Source organism: Tilletiopsis washingtonensis, assembly GCF_003144115.1.
Source record: "Tilletiopsis washingtonensis strain MCA 4186 unplaced genomic scaffold FA09scaffold_2, whole genome shotgun sequence".
In the NCBI taxonomy this organism is placed as follows: Eukaryota; Fungi; Basidiomycota; class Exobasidiomycetes; order Entylomatales; genus Tilletiopsis; species Tilletiopsis washingtonensis.
The window spans coordinates 601,583-622,145 of NW_020311999.1; the positions used below are offsets into that span (position 1 = coordinate 601,583).

At 65.9% G+C, this 20,563-nt stretch overlaps 7 protein-coding genes across 7 annotated transcripts; 4 read left to right on the forward strand and 3 right to left on the reverse strand.

Moving 5' to 3' along the window:
- Nucleotides 1-237: 237 nt before the first annotated feature.
- FA09DRAFT_293573 (Rcd1-domain-containing protein) lies at nucleotides 238-1,950 on the reverse strand (the record flags this gene model as incomplete). The annotated part of the gene is made up of 5 exons (XM_025740054.1): nucleotides 238-297; nucleotides 427-505; nucleotides 595-991; nucleotides 1,208-1,363; nucleotides 1,473-1,950. The coding sequence occupies 5 exons, from the start codon at nucleotides 1,948-1,950 to the stop codon at nucleotides 238-240; spliced, it is 1,170 nt and encodes a 389-aa protein (XP_025601140.1).
- Nucleotides 1,951-2,639: 689 nt separating this feature from the next.
- FA09DRAFT_314615 (hypothetical protein) lies at nucleotides 2,640-4,012 on the forward strand (the record flags this gene model as incomplete). Its single annotated transcript, XM_025740773.1, has 2 exons — nucleotides 2,640-3,470; nucleotides 3,953-4,012. Exons 1-2 carry the CDS (start codon nucleotides 2,673-2,675, stop codon nucleotides 4,010-4,012), a joined length of 858 nt encoding a protein of 285 aa, XP_025601141.1. The 5' UTR covers nucleotides 2,640-2,672.
- A 628-nt stretch (nucleotides 4,013-4,640) lies between these two features.
- FA09DRAFT_358218 (hypothetical protein) lies at nucleotides 4,641-8,216 on the forward strand. The gene is made up of 5 exons (XM_025744927.1): nucleotides 4,641-4,723; nucleotides 4,819-4,985; nucleotides 5,008-6,283; nucleotides 6,338-7,079; nucleotides 7,156-8,216. The coding sequence occupies exons 2-5, from the start codon at nucleotides 4,926-4,928 to the stop codon at nucleotides 8,147-8,149; spliced, it is 3,072 nt and encodes a 1,023-aa protein (XP_025601142.1). The 5' UTR covers nucleotides 4,641-4,723; nucleotides 4,819-4,925; the 3' UTR covers nucleotides 8,150-8,216.
- A 1,139-nt stretch (nucleotides 8,217-9,355) lies between these two features.
- FA09DRAFT_358219 (hypothetical protein) lies at nucleotides 9,356-11,256 on the forward strand (the record flags this gene model as incomplete). The annotated part of the gene is made up of 1 exon (XM_025744928.1): nucleotides 9,356-11,256. The coding sequence occupies exon 1, from the start codon at nucleotides 9,409-9,411 to the stop codon at nucleotides 11,254-11,256; it is 1,848 nt and encodes a 615-aa protein (XP_025601143.1). The 5' UTR covers nucleotides 9,356-9,408.
- A 186-nt stretch (nucleotides 11,257-11,442) lies between these two features.
- On the reverse strand, nucleotides 11,443-13,742 carry FA09DRAFT_327583 (hypothetical protein). Its single transcript, XM_025741452.1, has 12 exons — nucleotides 13,558-13,742; nucleotides 13,320-13,494; nucleotides 13,239-13,254; nucleotides 12,964-13,185; nucleotides 12,531-12,905; nucleotides 12,380-12,462; nucleotides 12,241-12,305; nucleotides 12,141-12,160; nucleotides 12,017-12,076; nucleotides 11,925-11,940; nucleotides 11,809-11,862; nucleotides 11,443-11,723 (listed from the first exon to the last, which is right to left on the reverse strand). Exons 1-12 carry the CDS (start codon nucleotides 13,679-13,681, stop codon nucleotides 11,677-11,679), a joined length of 1,257 nt encoding a protein of 418 aa, XP_025601144.1. The 5' UTR covers nucleotides 13,682-13,742; the 3' UTR covers nucleotides 11,443-11,676.
- Nucleotides 13,743-13,888: 146 nt separating this feature from the next.
- On the forward strand, nucleotides 13,889-17,398 carry FA09DRAFT_314617 (putative RAD3-DNA helicase/ATPase). The gene is made up of 13 exons (XM_025740774.1): nucleotides 13,889-14,027; nucleotides 14,091-14,132; nucleotides 14,190-14,324; nucleotides 14,382-14,750; nucleotides 14,890-15,006; nucleotides 15,071-15,194; nucleotides 15,252-16,294; nucleotides 16,352-16,482; nucleotides 16,544-16,700; nucleotides 16,762-16,821; nucleotides 16,887-16,956; nucleotides 17,010-17,024; nucleotides 17,083-17,398. The coding sequence occupies exons 1-13, from the start codon at nucleotides 14,022-14,024 to the stop codon at nucleotides 17,355-17,357; spliced, it is 2,544 nt and encodes an 847-aa protein (XP_025601145.1). The 5' UTR covers nucleotides 13,889-14,021; the 3' UTR covers nucleotides 17,358-17,398.
- A 35-nt stretch (nucleotides 17,399-17,433) lies between these two features.
- On the reverse strand, nucleotides 17,434-20,170 carry FA09DRAFT_358222 (hypothetical protein). Its single transcript, XM_025744929.1, has 2 exons — nucleotides 17,651-20,170; nucleotides 17,434-17,584 (listed from the first exon to the last, which is right to left on the reverse strand). The coding sequence occupies exons 1-2, from the start codon at nucleotides 20,159-20,161 to the stop codon at nucleotides 17,486-17,488; spliced, it is 2,610 nt and encodes an 869-aa protein (XP_025601146.1). The 5' UTR covers nucleotides 20,162-20,170; the 3' UTR covers nucleotides 17,434-17,485.
- Nucleotides 20,171-20,563: the final 393 nt, after the last annotated feature.

The window sequence follows — 20,563 nt, forward strand, 5'->3', positions numbered from 1 at the left end:
GAGAGGTCGAGGCGGACATGGAGGGCGTAGGTCCCTTTGCCGGCTCGTCTGGCGGAGGTGATACAGCGCAGCTCTCTCTCGAGAGAGAGAGAGACGCGCCCCACTGCCCCGCCCCCCCCCCCCCCCCGCGGGCAAGCCATGTCGACCCAACGCGCCGCAGCAACGCAAGAGCGGGCAAGGGGGGGCGGGGAGATGCATCCGCCAAGTGTGGGCGCGTGTGTGCCCGATTTTTCTCTCTCATGGCTCGACGCGGTCGGAGAGGTTGAGCAGCAGAGTGGCGAGACAGCGCTTGGTGATCTGCCAACGTGTGGGAGACTGGGATCAGCAAACCCTGTGCGCGAGGGAAGAAGCGCCCCCCCCACCCTCCTCCCTCGCCCCCTCTCGCACCCATCCTCTTCTCTACGCTTCTTGCCTCAAAAGACTCACGTGATCGTTCTTGAGCAGCTGGGAGAACGTGGCGTCGCGCAGTGGGCCGGGAAGGCAGGCACGCAGCGCTTCTCTTGCTCTGGCGAAGCGAACCAGTCAGGGGTCAGCCTCCCGGGCATTTTCCTCTCTCTCCTACTTCGGCTGCCGCGCGGGGGGCGCCCCACTCACCTCGGATTGTCGCTGAGTCTCAGATAGCACCTGACGACATGCTTGAGCAAGCGCACGGCCTGGCTCTCTACAATCTGCGCCACCATGTTGCTCAGCACGGTGCCGACGGCATAGAAGCGTTCGTACGTCTGGCAGATGTACGCGAGGCCCATGTCGTCGAGCAGAATCTTCTGCACGATGAAGATGGCCACCGTCTTGGAGAGCTCGCTGCCCGTCTCCATGATGCGCAGACAGAGCGGGATAATCTCGGTGCTGAGCAAGAAGGTAATGACGTCGGAATTGTCGTTTTGCTTGACCAGCGCGCCAATGACGCCCAGCGACGTCAGGCGCAGATACTCAAACGGCCGCGTCTTGGACGTCGTGTTGAGAAAGGGATAGAGAAAGAGCGGAATGTGCGCTGCAAAGGGGGGGAAACAGGAAAGGGAGTGAGTTAGCCCGCGCGGCCATGCCGCAAGAAGGGGGGAGGGGGGTCCAGGCTCTTCTCTCCCCTCAGGCTCTTCCGGTCTCCCTTCTGCCTCTGAGCTGCGGCCCTCACCCAGCCGCTTCCCTTCTGACTATCTCGGTCCCCTCTCTCGCATGCTTCCGTGCCCCCCGCGCGCCCCCGAAAACTCACCCTGCAGAAACAATCCTCTAGTCTCGCCATGACTGGCCACGCACTGCAGCAGCGCCAGGGCGTTGCACACGCGGTTCGAGGCGTGTGCCGTGAGCTGCGGCGGCGAGAGGAGCGGATAGACGGAGATGATTTCCTGCAGCAGCGACGACATGACGCCTGATTGTGTGTGTGGGAAAGGTAAAGCCAAGGACGGAGTCAGCATGGGCAAGGCAAGGGCAAGAACAGGTCTGAAAGGGGGGAGAGAGAGCTGCCCACACACACGTACCGAAGGAATGCCAAAGCACCAGCGCGAGATCCTCATACTGCTCCCGCTTCTTGCTCAGCTCCAAGAGGGCATTTTCTCTCTGCGCGCTGCTTCCCGGCGGCGCCTCTTCCGTCTGCTGCGGTGTCTCTGCTGCCTCCTTGCCCGCACCTGCGCCTGCGCCGTCGTCCAACGGGCGTTGGCAGAGCTGGGTGATGAGGTGATACACGCTGAGCGCCGTCGTGGGCGTGCCGCCGGGTCCCGTGCCGGCCGGAATGGGCGGCCCAGAGGAGGAGCTGGGCGGTCCGGCGCTCGAGAGCATCGACGGGCCGAGCTCGAGGCCGGCGAGGGAGCCGCCGTGGGTGGCAGGCACGGCGCCGCCGGCGTTTGTCAGGCCCGAGGCGCCCGAGCCGCGCTCGGAAGAGCCGCCGGCAGCAGCGCCACCAGAGCCCGGCGTGGGCGGCGTGGGTCCGCCTTCGGGACGCGAGTGCGACGTCTGCATGCTAGAGGAGCGCGAGGTTGGGCCTCCCAGAACAGCAGACGGCGATCGCTACTTGGGCGACGCCGCACGGAAGAGAGTAGAAAGATGCGGGCCTGCGTGCAGTACAGTGCAGACCGATGCGAATGCCGACTGCAGCGTTTCCTCAGCCTGGGCGAGAGAGCAGCGGTCGAGCTCGGAGCACGAAGCGAGGCTCGCGAAGCGAGAGGCGACGGACGATGCAAGCGGGCGTAAGCCAAGACTCAAGTGAGAGAGGCCTTGTGGTCGCGTCGCTTCGGTGAAAGGCCGATGCTCGTAGCAAGCCCTTGCAGCTGGCGTCGAGGCTGCGAAGGCGTGCAACAGATAATCGAGAGCGGACGCGCGAGGCTGCCGAGGCGCGACGAGCGCTTGCGACGCTGCCGCGAGCCGAGCACTGCGAACGCCGCGACGCTGCGCAGTGGAGCGCGGCGAGAAAGGGTGAGCGGGCTGAGAGAGGTGGAAAGAGAGGGCAGATGCAGGCTCTGAGCTCGGTGGGCGTGGTGGAGAAGCGAGGCGCAAGGCGAGCTGGCGGCTTCGTCTCCGCGCGCGCGTCCGGGCGCTGCCTTGGCTTGGCTGGAGCGGGCAGCGCGGCGCGTCACGTGCGCGCCGCACGGCGCCTGCCCGAAGGGAGCCTTGACCTTGAGTTGGCGGCCCTTTCGTGTGCTTCTGTCTCTCCACCTCCTTCCTCCTTGCGAGCGTCCTTGCTCATGTCGTTCTTCGCCGCTCCTCGCGCCTCTCTGCGCCTCGGCACCGCTCTCGCACCGCACGTGCGGCACTCGCACATCGGCAGTGCGCTCCTTTCGGTGCCGGCGGGCATCTCCATCTCCGAGCTGCCCTTCCCGCCCCTCTCCAACCCGCTGCGCGCGCCGCCCGCGGCGCTGCGGCATGCGCGCTCGCTCTTGGTGGCGGGCCCAAAGGGAAAAGTCGTCGTGCCGCTGCAGGCATACGTGCAGATGCGCTGGCTCGCCGCAGAGGGAGCAGAGGCCACCAAGGAGACCGCCGCCGCCGCCGCCGCCGCCGCCGCCGATGCCGGCCAGACGCTGCAGCTGAGCGTCGTCGACTCGCGCGTCAAGACGCAGCGCGCCACGTGGGGCCTGACGCGGGCCTTGCTCGCCAATGCCCTCACGGGCGTCTCTGCGGGGCATGCCGTGCAGCTCAAGCTCGTGGGCGTCGGCTATCGCGCCACGCTCGAGGAGGATCCGTTCCCACGTGCTTCTGCCCTCTCTCTCGCCCTCGCCTCCTCGCGCGCCTCCTTCGCCTCGCCGCAGCAGCGACTGACATACCAGGCCTTTGCTGCTGAAGAAGAGGCAGCACGCACCACGCACAAGCCCATGCGCCTCAACATCAAGCTCGGATACAGCCACCCCGTCATCATGCCCGTGCCGCACGGCATCGACGTCAACGTGCCGCAGCCGACGGTGATTGAGCTGCGCGGCGTCGACCGGGAAAACCTGGGCCTCTTCGCCAGTCAGATTCGAGCGTGGAGGAGACCGGAGCCTTACAAGGTGAGGCTTCTTCTTTTTTGTGTGTGCCCGAGCATGGGGGGGCGTCGTTTGGCACGCCGAGAAGGTGCGAGAGAGGGAGGGGGGCAAAGGCAGATGTGTGAGGGGGCAAGGCAAAGACGCAGCGACGACCAGGATGGCCTACTGTTGCAGCCGGCTCGCATCAGCCTTGGCTTTGAAGCCGTGGAGCGGGCGGGCAGCGGCGAGGAGGCACCTCTCCAAGGGTACGGGTGCTGCACCGCTTGGCGCCCGATCTGGCAGGGGAGGGCAAGAAAAGTACAAGCGCCTGAAGCGCGCACATGCTGTTTGGAGGAAAAGTGGGCGAGGGGGGGGGGGGGGGGGGGGGCGATGCACGTTTGCAAACTGCCATTTTTTCCTGCCATCTCTTTTGGCGCAGCCACCACACACACACACACACGCACGCAGGGCATGATTTCACATTGAAAGTGACGCAACCCCGCTTACCACGCTACGCAACAAAACAGGGAAAGGGAATCTTTGTCAACGGCGAGACGATCAAGTTGCGCACTGCCAAGAAGAAGTAAGAGATATTGGGGGGGGGGGGCACAGCCGGGCGATCGGGGCCCGGCAAGGACGGAGAGGGCTGGGCGGACAGGGGGTTGGGGGATGAGTAAATGTAACAGTATTCAAAGAGCTCCAAGGAGGTCTCTGTGGCATGACGAGACGAGAAAATAGAAGAACGGAGCGGCGAGAGATGGCGCTTTGGAGATTGCGCAAAGGGAGTTGTGCGGCCTGGCAGCAAGGCCCTTGCACCGCACGCGACTTGGCGCCGTCGGCATAGCACATAGCTTGCAACGCTCGCGCTTGTTCACCCTCTATGCCTTGGCTGCCCCCTGTGCCTACCTCGGACTCGCAATGCTCTGTCTTCCCATTCGGAGCACGGCTTGAAAGAGCGCCAGATGGCACCCCCAGACACAGCGCAGGAGACTCGAGCAGGGCGCACGTCACGTGCACCGCTCTTGCCCCCGCCGCGCGGCGGCGGCTGCATCCGGCTGGCTGCGCCGCCTCGCGAGACGCGCGGCGCCTGCACAGCCCTACCGCGCAAGAGACAGGCCATGTGCCTTGCGAGAGGTGTGTGCTTTGGACGCGCGTGTGGAGCATCAACTAGCGTAGCGCCGAGGGAGACGCTCGTGCCTCTCTCGCCTCCATCTCACCTCGCCGCCGCAGCTCAGCTCAGCACACGCAGCGCTCGTCCAACTGAAGCCTCCAGCGAGTCGCTCGCGCCTCCCACTTCGTCGCCCCGGCCTCGCCGGCCCCCCGCCCAGCTCTCTCGAGCGGGCCGAGCTCGACGGGCGCACAGCCCATCTCATTGTGCGCCTCGCTCAGCACCTAGGGGAGAGACCATGGCGCAAGCACCGCCCGTGCCAGCAGCAGCATGTCGGCGTGTGGCATTCGCAGACCGTGGGCAGATCATGTGAGTCTCGAGCACAATCGGGCATGACGCTCTGGGCGCTTGCTTGGGCCCTGCTCTCGAGGTGGCCAGCGCCAAGAAACACGCGCTCAAGTTCCCCCGGCCCTCGCATCGCACAGTCCCAGCACTGCTCGCAGCGCCGCCTCGTCGCCCTCGGAGACAGCCAGCAGCTCTTCGTACTTCACAAGCAAGCTGCTGCGCCCTCGTCTCTTCGGCGCACTCGCTGTCGGCAGCAGCAGCAGTAGCGCCTCTCTGTCTGCCACGAGCGCTCCCGCTGCGACAGCAGGCGCCAGTCGCACGCTCGACGCCACGCTCTCGCCGCGCGCCGAGGCAGCTGCAGCCTTCAGCAAGCCCAAGAAGCACGGCCACAGTCGTTCGGCGTCCGCCAGCAGTGTGCCCTCTACCTCCACTTTCTTGAGCGGCACGCCCTCTTCTCCCTCTGCGCGACGCACAGCACCCAGTGCTCATCGCGCCGTCTCGAGCTCGCAGCTGCGAGAGACGAAGCAGGGGAGGCCACAAGTCGTGAGACGCACGTCTTTGACGCTGGGCTTGCCGTGGAAGAAGGGCAGAAGGGGTAGTGGCACAAGCGCGACTGCGGCGGCGGAGAAAGGTGGCAGAGTGGAGATGAGGGAGCGCCTGCGCGACGAAGATGTGCAGGCGCAGCAGCGACGGCGGACATCGACTGCCGATTCGGTAGAGCTGCCCTCGGCGCTGTCGCGAAACGAACGACGACTCGCCTCAGCTTCGACTTCCAGTGAAAGCTCGGCGCTGGGCATCTTCTTGCCGCCTGCCGTCACTGAGGCACCAGCGCCTTGCGTGCACGCCGCCGCTCAGCACGCCTCTGCCACTCCAAGCGACGTCTACCCATCGTCTGCCCATGCTTCGTCATCCGACGCGCCCGCTCTCGCGCTATGCGATGCATCGCCCGACGCCCACGCCACATCGGCCGTAGCAGAAGAAGAAGCCGACTTCGCCGAGCTTCTCGCCTCCTCTTCTCCTTCCGCCGGCATCTTTCTCGATGCTTCTTCGGACCTGCCTTCGTCGCCTGCGCTCTCGCCATTGCCTATGCCGGCTGCAGCGGCGATGCTGCGCACTGGCAGTGCGGTCAGACCGACGGCCGTGCGCAAGCCGCTGGCGTTGGGCAGGGAAGAGGAGTCGATCGATGCGCTGCCGTCGCCGATCGCTCCGACGCCGAGAGCAGAGGAAGCAGCGCCTCGGCAGATCCAGACGCCGCAGCCACAGGCGCAGCAGACGCAGCCGCAGCAGCCCGTCGAGAAGACGCTGCGCGTTCCGCCTATGCGGCCCGGACATGGCGAGGAAGTAGTCAGTGGGACGTGCGTGTGCGACGATTGCGAAGCGTTGCTGCTCCTCGGTCTCAAGGACGGTAAGTGTCTGTTTCTCCTCCCTCTCTCGCCTCTACCTCTGACGCACCCTCCAGACTACCACGCGCACTGGTCCCGCGGAGCTCGGCGCAAGTATCTCGCGGACAGAGCACAGCGGCGCATGCTGGCGCGCCAGAGTCTGAGCGCGGCACAGCAATTGGCAGGGGAAGATGTGCCGCACAGCGCAGGTGCCAGTATTGCTTCTGCGTCGCTCGACTCGCCTGCCATGCGCATGGAGGCACTGCCGAAAGGCACGCAGGCTGCGCCGGAGGATGGAGCTGCGAAGGCAGCGCTCGCGGCGGCGCAGAGGACGGAGAAAGAGGCCGAGGAAGAGAAGGCCGAGACGGACGCACATGTGCCTTGCACTCCGGGCCTGCTCGATGCGGCGCGCCTCAAGACCGACGAGGCCTCCTCTCGAGCCACGCCGGCACGACCTACACCACTCGTCACCACTCCCTCCGCGCAAGCCTTACTTCTGCAAGAGCTTTCCCTACAGCGCACCTCCTCTTCCTCCTCCGACAATTCCGGCACCGAGCTCGACGACGAGCTTCTCGCCGAGATCCTCGCCGAAGCGTCGGTACGACCTTTGCCGCCCTCCTTGCCCTGCAGCCCAACTTCGGCATTTGGACTCGCGAGAGGACCGTCGCCTGGAGCTGGAGCGCAGAGGATGGGAGCCAGAGCGATGTTGAGACAATTGGAGGCGGCGGAGAGAGAGGAGGAAAAGGCGAGCGCGTGCAGGCGCCATGAGGAGCAAGTGAGGAAGATGGGAGCTGCGGTGGCGGAGGGCCTTTGTAGACCGTGAGTGACCCGCCATCCACAGCCGCTGCAGCACTGCCGGAGCGGGAAAGATGATGCTGATGCTGCGACTTGGCAGATGGACGCCTCCAGTGCGCATTGGCTCTCCAGAAGCAGCTCGACAGCGCAACGGATCACCTCTGCATCTCTCGATTCCCGCCACTTCCACAAGTCCACCTCCTGCTCGAGTCCCCTCACCCGGCCTGCTCTCCGGTCTTCGCGCTCCCTCTCCTCTCCACTCGCGCACGCCTTCGCCTCTCGGGCTTGCCGTGCCTGAAGGCATGCCTCACCCTTCGCGCACGCCCTCGCCCCGCCTAGTCTTGCCCTCTTCGCCTCCTCTGCGCGCCGCTTCGCCCCATCAAGCGTTCCACGCCCTCATTGCCGCGCCCGACGTGCCTCACTTGCTCGCCATTTCCGAACGAGATGCGCCGGATGAAGAAGAGGAACAAGTGCTGCCGCCCCTCTCTGCGATTCAGAGACGGCCAAGTCCAAGGCCGACACTGCAAGGCGGCACGATCGCACGCCTGCAGTCGCCTCCTCCGATGACGACGACGACGACGACGCCGCCGCCGCTTCGGCCCGCCTCGCCGCCTGTCATCTCAGCAGCGACACGAGCAGCGGCAGACCGCCTGCCCTTGCAGCCTCAGTTGCAGACACAAGGCTTGACGCTTCAACGCCCGAGCATGCAGTCTCGTCACTCTTCCTCGTCGTCTGTCGACACGCGCCGTCGATCGTCGATGGGCAGCAGTGGCGCACATGGTGCGGCTGCTCCTACCGCGTCAACGGCAAGCATGAGCAGCAGCAGTAGCGCCGGCGGCGGCGGCGCAAGCGCGGGCTTCTTCGCAGCCATGGCGCCCGCGGCCGGTCTGGGCGTCGGCAGCGTCGGCGTTTCCTCAACTCGACCGACGCCCCATCATCACGCCACGTCTTCCTCGCCGGCCTCGTCGCCCGACGAGGAGCGCAAGCCGCAGCTGCAGCAGAGACGCACGAGTGCATCGTCGAGCGGCACGGGCACGAGCAAGCGCAAGTCGACGGATGGATTGAGAGGCTTGGTGGCTAGACTGCGACAGTAGGCCCCGCCTCGCCTCGCCCCTATCTCCGCCGGCGCTTTCTGCTCTTCGACGCCCGTCTCCCCCCCCCCCCCCCCCCCCCCCCCCCCCCCCCCACCCCCCCGACGCAGTGCAGACCACACAGTAGTACGCCCGCCTGCCGGGCTGCCAGCTGCGAGTTCGCTCGCTGCTCGCCGCACGCCACAGGTGCCCTGCTAGCGTCGGTGCGCAGCTTTGCCGTGCTCTCCTCTCGACGCTGCCCATCTCTCCTCGCCAGCCCGAATCTCTCTCTACGCTCCCCACATTGCACTCCCTGACTCTCCTGTCTGGCCTCGCCCTTACTCCATGGTGCAGGCCAGACTGTTTCGCCTCCTCCTCATACTCAATGCTCCTGATCCTCACTCTAGCACACATACCCCCTGATCCATGCCACATCGTCTCATCGTCTGCTACGCCTGATGACCTGTGCAGAGAAGAGATCAGCAGTGCACCCTGCCAAGGCTGTGCTTCGCCTTGGGCCCAGGCCAGTTCACGCAGCGCGCCTCAGTCTCGCCTTTCCATTCTCTCGTCACTCGCTGCTCCTCCCTCCCCTTCTCCCTATGTCCGCTCAGAGCACGAAGCCGTCACACACCGCAGTGTGCCGGGCCCATCATGCCGCGAGAAGCGAGAGAGAAGGCAGGACGGGCTGCGTCGACTGGCATATTGCACGTTTGTCTCATCTCCGGCGGCGCCCGCTCCAAGCTGAACCAGGGGAAGCACACTCACCCTGGCAGACACAGCAGCGGAGTGGACGAACGAAAGAAACAGGCACGGATATCATTGGAGAAGAGAAAGATGGAAGTGGGAGGAAAATGTAGGGCGACTCAGGTCGAGCATTCAAGTCATGGCGACGCACAGCGTTCAGGCATCGCTCGAGCTGCTCGGTTTGTGCCGCCCCTTCTGGCCTTACGCATAAGGCTTGCTCTGGTCCGCCTGTCGCGCGTGCGCACCGGAGTGCAGACTACCCCGTAGATACCCTCGCAGCTGAAGAAGCGTGAAAAGCTGGGCTGGGAGAGAAGGAGTGGACAGAGGGACGTGGTGGAGAAGCAAGCGAGGCGAGACGCCCGCCGTTTCTTGAGCCAGGCGCGGCGGCAGCAGCGGCGAAGAGCCAGGCGCGCGGCACGTGACCCATCGGCGGCGCTTCACGGCGGCCGGCTGGCCTTCGCTGACTTCGCGCCTCTCCGTCTTTCCCCACCACTCGCCCCCCTCGCCTCCTCTGCGCCTCGGGCGCGCCCTCTCGCCTCATGCTGCCGTCACCTCGGCTGCGCTCCGCCTTTGGGCGTCTGCTGCCTTCCGCGCGCCTCACCTCCTTCGACCCCGCCATCCCGCAAGTCTACACCGCCGCCGCCGCCGCGCAGACACGCGGCGACTTTGGCCTCAAGCGGCCGCTCGCCGCGGGCCAGACGCCGGGCAGCGTGCGCTACGTGGCCGTCGCGGACCTCGACTCCGACGCAGGCGCCACGACGTGGCACGAAGAGGAGCAGCGCGTCCTGCTGCGCTCCTCCTGGCTCGAGAGCGGCGCGCGGCTGCGGCGCACGGGCGGCAGTGCCGCGCTGAGCAAGGTGCCCGTGCCCGTCTGTCTCGCCGACTTTCGCCCACAGCACGTGCTGCCCAGTGCCTACTCGGCAGAGAAGATGCCGCACCTCTCGGCGGCCGAGCGCGAGAAGCTCATCGCCGATGCGCGCCTCTCCAAGGCGGCGCCGATGCCGCCTCGCCCCGGCGCCAGCAGCGCCGGACGCGGCAGCGGCAGTGCCGCTCGCGGCGGCGCGGCGCTGCTGCACTCGACGCGCCTCGACATGCGCGACGACTTCTGCGCCATGTCGCCCGCCACGTTTGAGCGCTTCCTGGGCAAGGTGCGCGCTCAGCGCAAGGCGTGGAAGGACGCGTTGAAGGCCGACCTCGTGCGCAGTTCGAGGGAGCTGGCCCTGAAGCAATACAACCAGATGCTGCGGCAGCGGCGCAGAGATGCAGAGGAGCAGCGCAGCAAGGCGGCGTCTTCGGCATCTTCGTCTTTCATCGGCGGCAGCGCTCTCTCCTCCTCCTCTCCCTCGGCTTCGTCGTCCGGCCTCAACTCCCTCTTCTCGCCTGCGCCTGCTGCGCCGAGCGCTGCGTCGACGAGCGAGGCAGCGCAGCAGCAGCAGCAGGAGATCACCCTCGACCACATTCCCATGAAGGACATCTCCGAGTTGACCGCCGACACGTGGGACAGCTCGCGCAGCTCGGAACAGAAGGATCAGAACGAGGCGTGGTTCGACTGGCTTCAGTCTCGCGCGCAGACCCGAGCTGCCTCGCCCAACTCTCGGCGTCTGCTGCCTCTCGGCGCCAGCGGTGCCGCCAGCCTGCACGCCGGAGCCTCGGCGGCTGCGGCGCCGCTGCATCCCTTCGGCGGCCTGCAGTACGGCAGCAACGATGTGATCCAAGGTGCTCTGCTCGCTCCTGCACAGCCCGGCTTCGTCGTGTGCCGATCGGAGTACATCGAGGAGACGCACATCGCCACCGCCATCAACGATCGTCCGTACAGCGCCGCGGCTCGCGACGGCAAGAACAAGAACAACGGCTACCTCGTCTCGCTGGCCGGTCGCATGGCGCAGACGCGCAACTCGTACGTCGGCAGTACGTCGCGTCCGATTGAGTGGAGTTCGGATGCGGCACGCGCCGAGGTGCAGGTCAAGGTCACCGGCGAGGCCACGTACGGCGCCATTGGCCGTTCCGCTCGCGCAAGGCTCGCGGCCGCCGGCGGCTCTTCGTCGGCGCTGAGCGGCACGGCAAAGTTCAGCGTGCTGCCTCCCGAGCTCGGCGCCATTCACGCCACGGTGCTCCCCACCTCGCAGCTCGCCGCCTCTGCCTCCGACACGCCCGGCTCGGCGGCGTGGGTGGGCGCGCGCGATGCCCGTCGCAAGGAGCACACGGGCATGGCACATGACTTTGCCGCGCTCTCGCAGCCGAATATCTACAGCGCTGTGGAGAAGCGCAACCAGCTGGGCCGCGCCAGGAGAAAGGCGGCACTGGCGAACAATGGAGGAAAGCCGGCGATGGCGCAGGGACAGAAGTGGCAGCAGACGCTGAGTCGACTGTCGAACTTGAAGGGCTGAGGCAAAGGGATGGGAGAAGGGAGGTGACGGGGGAGGGAGGGCTAATGACATTGATAGAGAAGTCTCGAGAGGCAGAACAGCTGCGACGTGACGAGGAGGAGAGGGTGTCGCGGTGGGCTCAGTCCAAGGTAGTTGGGTCCCCGTACACCAGCGGCCGCACGGCTACGCTCTCACTGCTCGTGCGCGGGTCATCACATCGTGTCATTCAGGAGCGACATAGAGATAAAGCGTCCTGCGCTGTCTCGTCAAGGGGGGCGTAAAGGGGGCCGTCCAGAGGGAGGAATATGAAAGGGACGGCATGGAGGGAATGATCTGACGTCTAGTCCGAGCGCCTGGCGTAGGCGCAAAGGGAGAGCGATGCGGCTACTGCTGCTGCTGCTGCTGCTGCACCATGTCATGCCGAGCGCCGTCCGGCACGGTTCAGAGCACGCCTTCGAGCGAAGGAGGCATGGCCCGCATCATGCACTCTGCGAGGGGAGCAGCAGGGATCAGCATGGCGTGAGCCTCGCTCGTGGGCGTGGGCGTGTGTGCGCAAGCGAGAGGAAAACGTACCAAGCTCGTGTCGCACGGCAGCGCAGTGGTAGTCGAGGTTGTGATCGGACGGATCTGACGGCGTGACGCGCGTGTCAGATGAGTAGTCGGACGCAGGGCGGCGAGAGGCGACGTACCATAGCCGAACGGTTGCTGCGAGACAAAGCAAGGAGGTGAGTGATGAGCAAGGTGAAAGAAGAGGAGGAGGAGGAGCGGTCAAGTAGCGCACCTCAATCTCAGATGCGATGCCCTCGAGTCCGATAAGCGTGAAAGAGACGAGCGAGACGAACTGTGGTCGCAGCCCCGGAGCATCAGTGTTGAACGGGAAGCAGCGCGAGAGCGGAAGGACTCACGGGCACCATACGCCAAGACACTGTCCGGATGTCCATCGGAGCGAGGCGCGGCGACGATCAGCAGGCCACCAGACAGAGAGCGACAGGGCGCAGCACCCACGTTCATTGACGAGCACGAAAGGCAGCGAGAGCAGGTAGAGCAGTGTGGCTTGCTTCAGGTGCACGCTGTCCAAAGTCTGCCATCAGCTTCGTGGATCTGTCCACCAGGGCGGAACAGAGGTGCGGGCGAGGCCACTCACCCGTACACGACTGGAATCGTCATCGTGGCGACTCGCTCTTCGTTGCCGAGATTGGTTGTGAGCGAGGCGAGCAACTGGTTGACCTGTTGAACGTTCGATGAACGTCAGCCCGCGCCGCGAGCAGCGGAGGGGGAGCGGGAGAGGCACGTACCATAGCGAAGCTGGGCTGTCCCGCGTCCTTCAGGCATCCTGCCGCGCGCGCAGCAGCGAGGTACCTCGCAAGGCGAGAGAGCACGAAGACTGGCAACGAGATAGCTTGCGCAGCTTCCAGGACCTTCTCTGCCTCTGCTCTCGCTGCTTCGTCTTGCGCTGTTTCCTCCGCTGCAGAAGGTGAAGCGAGCAGAGGCGCAGACTCATCGACTTGTGCTTGCACGGCTATGCCGAAAGCGCCAGCGGCGGAAGGGGGCGGAGAGAGGGGTGGAAGAAGTCCGAGTGCGAGAGTGTGCTCGTAGGCCTTGCGGAGAGAAGGGGAGAGGAGGCCGAGATAGTCGCCGTGCGAGAGGGAGCGTTCTTGGCGAAGATGATGCTGCAAGGCGACGCGGGCGTCAGGTGCTGCAGCAGTCTCAGGGGCAGCAAGGACGCACCTTTGTCGCGTACAGAAAGAGACTCAGCAATCTCACAGCTTCCTTCTTCCTCTCCTGTCTCTCTTCTCTCCACTGCTCGCGCTCCTCCTCGGACAGCGAGTCGGGGGGAGAAAGCACGGCCAGGTCGATGTTGTACCACATGAAGCGCGCCAGCGAACGCACGTCGGACAACGTGTTTTGCCAGTCTTTGGCACCTTCGAACCAGCGGTCGTAGGAGGTGCCCTGGTGAAGCACGTCAGCGTGAACGGTGCCTTGCTGCATCGGGCAGGACTCACATTGCGAAACACGATGCTGTTCTCTCACTCTCTCGTCAGTGCCTCGTCTTCCCCCTCTCTGCGCAGCGTCTCGCCACTCACAGCAGTCCAAAGACAACGCTCAACGGGCCGATGACGGCATTGCTAGTGTGCCAATGCTTGCCAAAGTGCAAGTTGCCCACCGCAATCGCGAAGGCCCAGAGCGTGATGGCGAAGAGCGTCGGCAGAATGCGCAGCAGCACGGAGCCGCGGAAGCGGAGTGCGTCGCGGAAGAAAGCTGCAAGAGGAGCAAGTGAGCGATGCGGCCCCGAGGAGCAGAGGAGCAGAAGCAGAGACGCACTCAGGCGGCCTAGCTTGAGACGCTTGCCATGCGCGAGGCGCTGCTGCGCCAGCAGGCGGAAGGAGGCCTGCTCGTGCGCATCCGGCGCCTTCGTGGCGGGCGGCGAGGGCGGAGCGTCGCGCATCGCTGCCGGCTTTCTGGCACTTGATGGTGCTGGTGGTCGGGAAGGAGGCTCGAGGGGCCGGCGGCCGGTGAGAAGGAAAGAGCATCAGGGGCTGGGTCCGTGCACCAGGCGCGAGTCGGCGTGGGAACAGCGCCTGTGCCGGAAGTCGGGCGAGCCGACCAAGCGTCATCCAAGCGCGCGCTGACTGCACCCTGCCGCACCTTGCCTCTTCTCCACCATCTCACGCTCGTCTCTCCAAGCCGCCTCTCGCTCTCGTCTCCTCGCTTCGCGTCTTGGCGACTGCACGCGCCCGCGCACGCATCCCATTCGCGCGCGCTCTGGCGCATCGCGCTTGCCCAGCATGAAGGTGCGTCGTGGCCAGTGTAGGTGCGCAGCCGCATCACTGACACTCCGCGCGACCGACGAGCAGTTCTTCATCGACGAGCTGCCCGTGCTCTTTCCCTATCCCAAGGTCAGCCTGGTACAAGCTCGCGCAAGGTCGCAGCTCTGACACTGCGCTGGCCGCCAGATCTACCCGGAGCAGTATGCCTACATGACCGACCTCAAGCGCACGCTCGACGCCAACGGGCACTGCGTGTTGGAGATGCCGTCGGGCACGGGCAAGACCGTCTCGCTGCTCAGTCTCATTGTGTCGTATCAAAAGGTGCGTCATGTCCTTTCTCCAGCTGCCTGACAGTAGCGCTGATGCTGCCATGCGCAGTTCCACCCCGCAGCGCGCAAGCTCATCTACTGTTCACGCACCGTGCCGGAGATCGAGAAGGCCCTGGCCGAGCTGCACGCGCTGATGGCGTACCGGCAGCGCTACAACGACCCGGAGAATGCACCCGGCATTGGGCCATCGGGCACCTACCCCGGCCGTGATACGCCTCTGCCAGAAGGACAGGGCGTGCCGGAGGAGATCCTGGCTGCGGGGCTCAGCAGCAGGAAGAACCTGTGCGTCCATCCGAGTGTCGGGAGAGAGAGAAAGGGAAAGGTGGTCGATGCGCGATGTAGAGACATGACGAGCGCGTGGGCTTGCGAGAAGGGCAGAGCGGAACCAGGAAGCGTGGAGCTGTGCGACTTCCACGAGGTGAGTGAGATGGGCGGGGCCGGCGGCGGAAGGATGAAGCACGTTGGCGCGGAGCGGTCACACGAACGACGGGCTGCAACCTCAGCGGTGGTCTTGCATCGTGTGTTGCTGATGTAAACCTGTTATTCGCCGCCTGCAGGAGCTCGGCAAGCTCGACCAAGCGCAGCTCATCCCTCCAGGCGTGTGGACGCTCGAGGCGATCAAGGCGGACGCAAAGGCTCGCGGCGTGTGCCCGTACTTTGCCATTCGTCGCATGGTGAGCGGCGGCTGCTCGAGCTGTGTGGTCGCTACGGCCGCTGACCTCGTGCGGCGCACGCAAGATGCCATACCTGGACATCGTCATCTACAGCTTCCACTACCTGCTCGACCCGAAAGTTGCGGAGCAGGTCAGCAAGGCGATGAGCAAGGATGCTATCGTGGTGTTTGACGAGGCGCACAACATCGGTGGGCCTCAGCCAGCGTGTTGCCTCTCACACCCGAGCTGACACGCCCCACGGCCAGACAACGTGTGCATCGAGTCGCTCAGCATCGACCTGACGCGTCCGATGCTGGACAGCGCCTGGCGCAGTGTCAACGACCTGGCTGAGAAGGTCGAGGAGCGCAAGAAGACGGACAACTCGAAGCTGCAAGAAGAGTATGCCCGGCTAGTCGAGGGGCTCCAGGAAGGCGCCTCGGACAACCAAGAGGCCGAGTCCTTCATGTCCAACCCCGTGCTGCCGGACGATATCCTGCAGGAAGCCATGCCCGGCAACATCCGACGAGCCGAGCATTTCGTCGCCTTCCTCAAGCGCTTCATCGAGTACCTCAAGACGCGCATGCGCGTGCTGCACGTCGTGGCCGAGACGCCGCCCAGCTTCCTGCAGCATCTCAAGGACATCACCTACATCGAGAAGAAGCCGCTTCGCTTCTGCGCCGAGCGTCTGCGCGTGCTCGTCTCCACGCTCGAACTGCGACGGCTAGACGAGTACGCTGCACTGCAGAAGGTGGCCTCCTTCGCCACGCTCGTTGCGACGTACGACAAGGGCTTCCTGCTCATCCTCGAGCCCTTCGAGACGGAGCACGCCACGGTGCCCAATCCCATCTTCCACTTCACCTGTCTCGACGCCAGTCTTGCCATTGCGCCCGTCTTCGAGCGCTTCAGCAGCGTCATCATCACGAGCGGCACGATTTCGCCGCTGGACATGTATCCCAAGATGCTCAAGTTTGACGCCATCGTCATGGACAGCTACCCCATGACGCTCTCGCGGCAGTGTTTCCTGCCGCTCGTCATTACGCGCGGCTCAGACCAAGTGGCCATCTCGTCTCGCTTCCAAGTACGCAACGACCCGGCAGTGGTGCGCAACTACGGCAGCATCCTCATCGAGCAGGCCAAGTGCGTGCCAGACGGCATCGTGGCCTTCTTTCCGTCGTACCTCTACATGGAGAGCATCGTGGCGGCCTGGCACGACATGGGCATCCTCGAGGAGGTGTGGAAGTACAAGCTCGTCTTCATCGAGACGCCCGATGCGCCAGAGACGACGCATGCGCTGGAGAACTACCGTCGGGTGAGTGTGGCGAGGCGCGGGTGGCGCCGCGCCAGCTGACGGGAGCGCCCTTGCCAGGCGTGCGACAACGGACGCGGCGCCATCCTGCTGTGTGTCGCGCGCGGCAAGGTCTCCGAGGGCATCGACTTCGACCACAACTACGGCCGCGCCGTGATAATGTTCGGCGTGCCCTACCAGTACACCGAGAGGTGCGTCTCTGTCCCCGCCCGGGGTGGACGAGCTGCAATGCTCACGTTCGAGTCTGCGCAGCCGCATCCTCAAGGCCCGCCTGGAGTTCCTGCGCGAAAACTTCCGCATCAAGGAGAACGACTGGCTTACGTTCGACGCCATGCGTCACGCGGCTCAGTGTCTCGGACGCTGCTTGCGCGGCAAGGACGACTACGGCATCATGGTCATGGCCGACCAGGTGAGGCTTGATGTGGAACCAGCACCCCGCGGCGGCACCTGGCTGATTCTGTGCTACGCAGCGCTTCGCACGCGCAGACAAGCGCAGCAAGCTGCCAAAGTGGATCGCGCAGCAGGTCACGGTGCGTACATGGCGAGCAGTGCGCCGATGGCCGTCGCCTTGCTCATGCGCTCCCGCCGCGCGCAGGAGACACACAGCAATCTCTCGACGGACATGGCGCTCGTCGAGACACGGCTCTTCATCCGACAGATGGCTCGTGAGTGCGGCCCGCGCTTGCTCTGTTACCACGCTGACGTCGCGTCCACGCAGAGCCATACCCTGCAGGTGCGGTTTGCTCACACATCCTTTGCGGTGATGCTTGGCTCACAGCACCTCTTCTCAGGCAAGGTCGGCGTCAGTCTCTGGGGCGTCGAAGACGTCGAGCGGCGCCAGCGCAAGGAGCGCGAGGCATACAATCGTCTGCTCGAAGTCGACGGCAAGAAGGGCCTTGCTGCCGGCGCCGCTGCCAACGGCACAGACGACGAGCTCGATGAGCAGGACTACGACGCGCTGCAGCTGCCGCACGACGATGAGACGGCCATGGACCTCGACGACGAGTTCGCTACGGACCTGCCGGACGCTGATGAGATGGCGGCGCTGGACGAGATGGACGTCTGAGAGGCGCGAGGAGGGGAGAGGCACAGGGGCAGTAGCACGGCACTCATTTGTAACAACACACGCAGGCGCAATCTGCACTCCATTCACGCACAAGACTCATGCCATTCAAGTGCCGGCGCTGAGCCATGCTACTGCTCGCGGTAGGCGACGAAGCCCTTGAGGTTGTCGACAGTGCCGTCGGCGCTCTCGCGCAGCTGCGGCTGCTTGCGCTTGTCAATCGCGCGAGCCTGAGGAGGGAGGAAAGAAGTCAGCGCCGGGTCGGCAACTCGACGAGAGACAGGACGCATACTCACCATGGCGCGAGCACGCGGCAGCAGCTTCTTGAGGCGCGGCAGCAGAGCAGGCTGCACGAAGGCCAGCTGATCCCACGGGCTCGTCTCGTCGGCAAACGTGTCGATGGCAGCGTCCAGAGCCGCCAGCACCGCCTCTGGCCCGCAAGTCGTCGCCGAGGCTGCCTCTCCGGGCGCCGGCAGGCTCTCAGCGACGCGCACGAGTGCATCGCCGATGCGCGCCACGTCCGTCGCCAGGACGCTTCCGCCGCGCGCCAGCGGCCCAAGTGTCGAGATGGCCGAGACGCGCAGCGCATCGTCGCCAATGGGCGCGCCAGGCGCTGCGGCAGCCAGAAGTGCCTCGAGCGCGCCGCTTGATGCTTGGGCGAGTGGGCAAGAAGGGAACGCAGCGGGCTGCACGGGCAGGGCGGCGCCTTCGAAGCAGCGCGAGAGAGCGTACAGGACGTTCATGCACGCCTCGAGTGCCGTACGCCGAGCATCGCCCTGCGCTCCGAACGCCAGTGCCAGCTCAAATGTCTGACACCACGTCTGCTGCACTGCAGGCGAGGCAGAGCGCCAGGCCGCAAAGCTGGCGTGCAGCGACGCATGCTCTGGCCGAGGCTCCGAGGGCGGAGGAGGCGCCATGACGGCGAGGCCGTGGAAGAGGTTGGAGAGGACGCTGAGTGCTCGCGTTGCCAGAGAGTTGACCGCCTCGAGTTGTGTTGCGTCGCTGACGGGTGAGGAAGGAGGTTGTGCCATCCACAGCATCACGCGTGGCACGATGCCAGTCGCGAACTTCGCGAGAGGATGCTTGCTGAACTCGTCGGCAGACGTGGGCAGTGCCACGCCGGCCGCGGCGGGCGCATCCTCCTCCATGCCGTCGGCGGCATCACCATCGATCGCCATCTCCTCGTCATCGCCCTCCTCCGCCCATCCATCGTCGTTGTCGTCCGGCCCCGATGCGGCCAGGTGCGCCACGCCCACGGCGCCCACAAGCTCGGCCAGCACCTCGAGAGCCAGCTGCAGCGCTCCGACCAGCTCCTCGCTCTTGATCTCGGCGCGAGTCTGCGTTGGCGCTACAGCGTCACTCGTCTCGGTGCTGCCCTCCACCTCCATCTGTGCATCCGCACCAGCGCTGACAGGCGGTGCAGCCGGCGCAGCCTTCCACTCCTCGCCGAGCGTCTCGATGGTGACGAGCAGCGGCGCAATAGCAAACTCTGCCTCAAAGTCGGCGAGCGACATGTCCATGCTGCCGGCTTGCGCTCGCACTTGGGGCGGCAACTGGCTTGTAGCGCTGAGCACGATGCGGGACCGCAATGCCGGCGGCAACGAGTTGGAGGCGTTGCGAAGGGAGCCGAGCGCCAGCAGGCCGAGGCTGACGGGCTGCAGACTCTCGCGGGTGGGTCCGGCCATCAGCGTAGACAAGATCTGCCCCACTGCATCGCCGAGAATGTCGAGCTGACGCTTGCCCTTGCTCGTCGACACGTCGGGACCAGCAGCCGGGCCCGAGCGCTTCGGGTTCGGCTTCTTGCCCTGGTTCAGCACCTCGTCGAGCTCCCTGCGCGGAACGCCCACGAGCGCAATGGCAGCGAGCGCATGTGCATCCGTCAGCGTCAGCAGCGTGTTGGCCGCTGCGATGCCGGCCTCGCGCTCGGCGGCACGGATGCGCGCGGCCTCACGAGCCGCGCCGCCCTCGCCGCGCTGCACGTTGCTGGCGGCAGTGGCGCGGCGAATGGTGGCGCAGAGCACCTCCATGACGTCGGCGAAGTGAGGCGTCAGGGGCGCCAGATGCGCCGACGACGCCTCGAGAATGCACCACAGCACGACGCAGAGATTGGTCAGGTGCGCGTAGAGCGGACTGAGCTCCTCCTCGTCCTGTGCCGCATCGGCAGCGTCCATGCGCTCGAGGGCGCCGTCTGCTCCGGCAGCTGCCGCGGCAGCACCGGCGCCAGCAGCCTTGGCGGCATGTCTGCGCTCCTTGCGGTTCATCTCCTCCAGCGGCTTGTCCGGCACGACGGGCGCGGCACGCGGCTGCTGCGGCGCCGCAGCCTGGCCGTCGAGGGCGTGCGAGACGGCGAGCATCTGGCGCACCAGCACGGCATAGGTGTCCTTGTCGGCGAGCTTGGTGCGCTCTGCGAAGCCAGCGTCGATGCAGACGTTGCGCAGGGCGCCGCTGGCCTCTGCACGCACGGCGGGCTCGTCGTGCTCGAGGGCGCGCACGAGGCGCGGCAGCAGGCGGTGCTGCGGCGCCAGCAGCACGCGGCGCGCCGGCTTCTCGAGCAGCAGCAGCGAGAGCGACGAGAGCGCCCAGTGCGTGTCGCTGCTGCTCGGCGCCGGCTCGACGTGTGTGCCGGGCAGCGGCAGCTTGAGCAGCAGCGGGATGGAGAGCTCGGCCGCGGCGGCGGCGCTGCTGCCGGCCGCGGGCGTGCTCGAGGCAGGCGTGCTGGCAGAGGCGCCCGCCTCGCCGCTGCGCGCCAGCGGGTTGTGACGCACGCGCGAGCGGTGGCGCTCGGGGTTGAAGCGAGCCTTGGGCATGGCGGAGGTGGGATGGAAGTGAGAAGGAGCGGCCTGCGAGCTTCCCTGGCCCGGGCAAGTTTTTGCGGCGCGCCGCCGCGCCTCTTTCTCGCACGAGACGCCTCCACAGCCACGCCGCAGAGTCGTCCCACGGCCTCAGGCACGGCGGCCAGCCGAATGGACAAGGGCATCAGAACGCAGCGGCGAGGAGGAGGTGCTGAGCTGCTGGCTGCTGTCTGCACCGGCAGTGTGATCGCTGAGCCTTGCGAAGGGCGGGCCGGTGCGCATGCACGGCGGGGGCGCGGGCGGCGGCGGCAGTGTGCGGCGCCGCGGCGGCGTGGCTGCAGCGCCAGCACCAGGCCGTGCTGCGCGCTGGCGACAGCGCGCACGACCGTCCGACGCGCATCAGGGGCCGGCTCCGCG

Excerpts from the sequence above, each read along its gene's own strand:
- FA09DRAFT_358218 (XM_025744927.1), top strand. The coding sequence starts at position 4,926 with ATGACGCTCTGGGCGCTTGCTTGGGCCCTGCTCTCGAGGTGGCCAGCG. Across the intron at positions 6,284-6,337 it reads GCTCCTCGGTCTCAAGGACG|ACTACCACGCGCACTGGTCC; the intron begins GTAAGTGTCTGT and ends CGCACCCTCCAG. Across the intron at positions 7,080-7,155 it reads GCGGAGGGCCTTTGTAGACC|ATGGACGCCTCCAGTGCGCA; the intron begins GTGAGTGACCCG and ends GCGACTTGGCAG.
- FA09DRAFT_327583 (XM_025741452.1), bottom strand. The coding sequence starts at position 13,681 with ATGCGCGACGCTCCGCCCTCGCCGCCCGCCACGAAGGCGCCGGATGCG. Across the intron at positions 13,495-13,557 it reads TCTCAAGCTAGGCCGCCTGA|CTTTCTTCCGCGACGCACTC; the intron begins GTGCGTCTCTGC and ends CTCCTCTTGCAG. Across the intron at positions 12,161-12,240 it reads TTTCGTGCTCGTCAATGAAC|TGTCTTGGCGTATGGTGCCC; the intron begins GTGGGTGCTGCG and ends ACATCCGGACAG.
- FA09DRAFT_314617 (XM_025740774.1), top strand. Across the intron at positions 14,325-14,381 it reads TCATTGTGTCGTATCAAAAG|TTCCACCCCGCAGCGCGCAA; the intron begins GTGCGTCATGTC and ends TGCCATGCGCAG. Across the intron at positions 15,195-15,251 it reads TGACGAGGCGCACAACATCG|ACAACGTGTGCATCGAGTCG; the intron begins GTGGGCCTCAGC and ends CCCCACGGCCAG.
- FA09DRAFT_358222 (XM_025744929.1), bottom strand. The coding sequence starts at position 20,161 with ATGCCCAAGGCTCGCTTCAACCCCGAGCGCCACCGCTCGCGCGTGCGT. Across the intron at positions 17,585-17,650 it reads TGCCGCGTGCTCGCGCCATG|GCTCGCGCGATTGACAAGCG; the intron begins GTGAGTATGCGT and ends CTCCCTCCTCAG.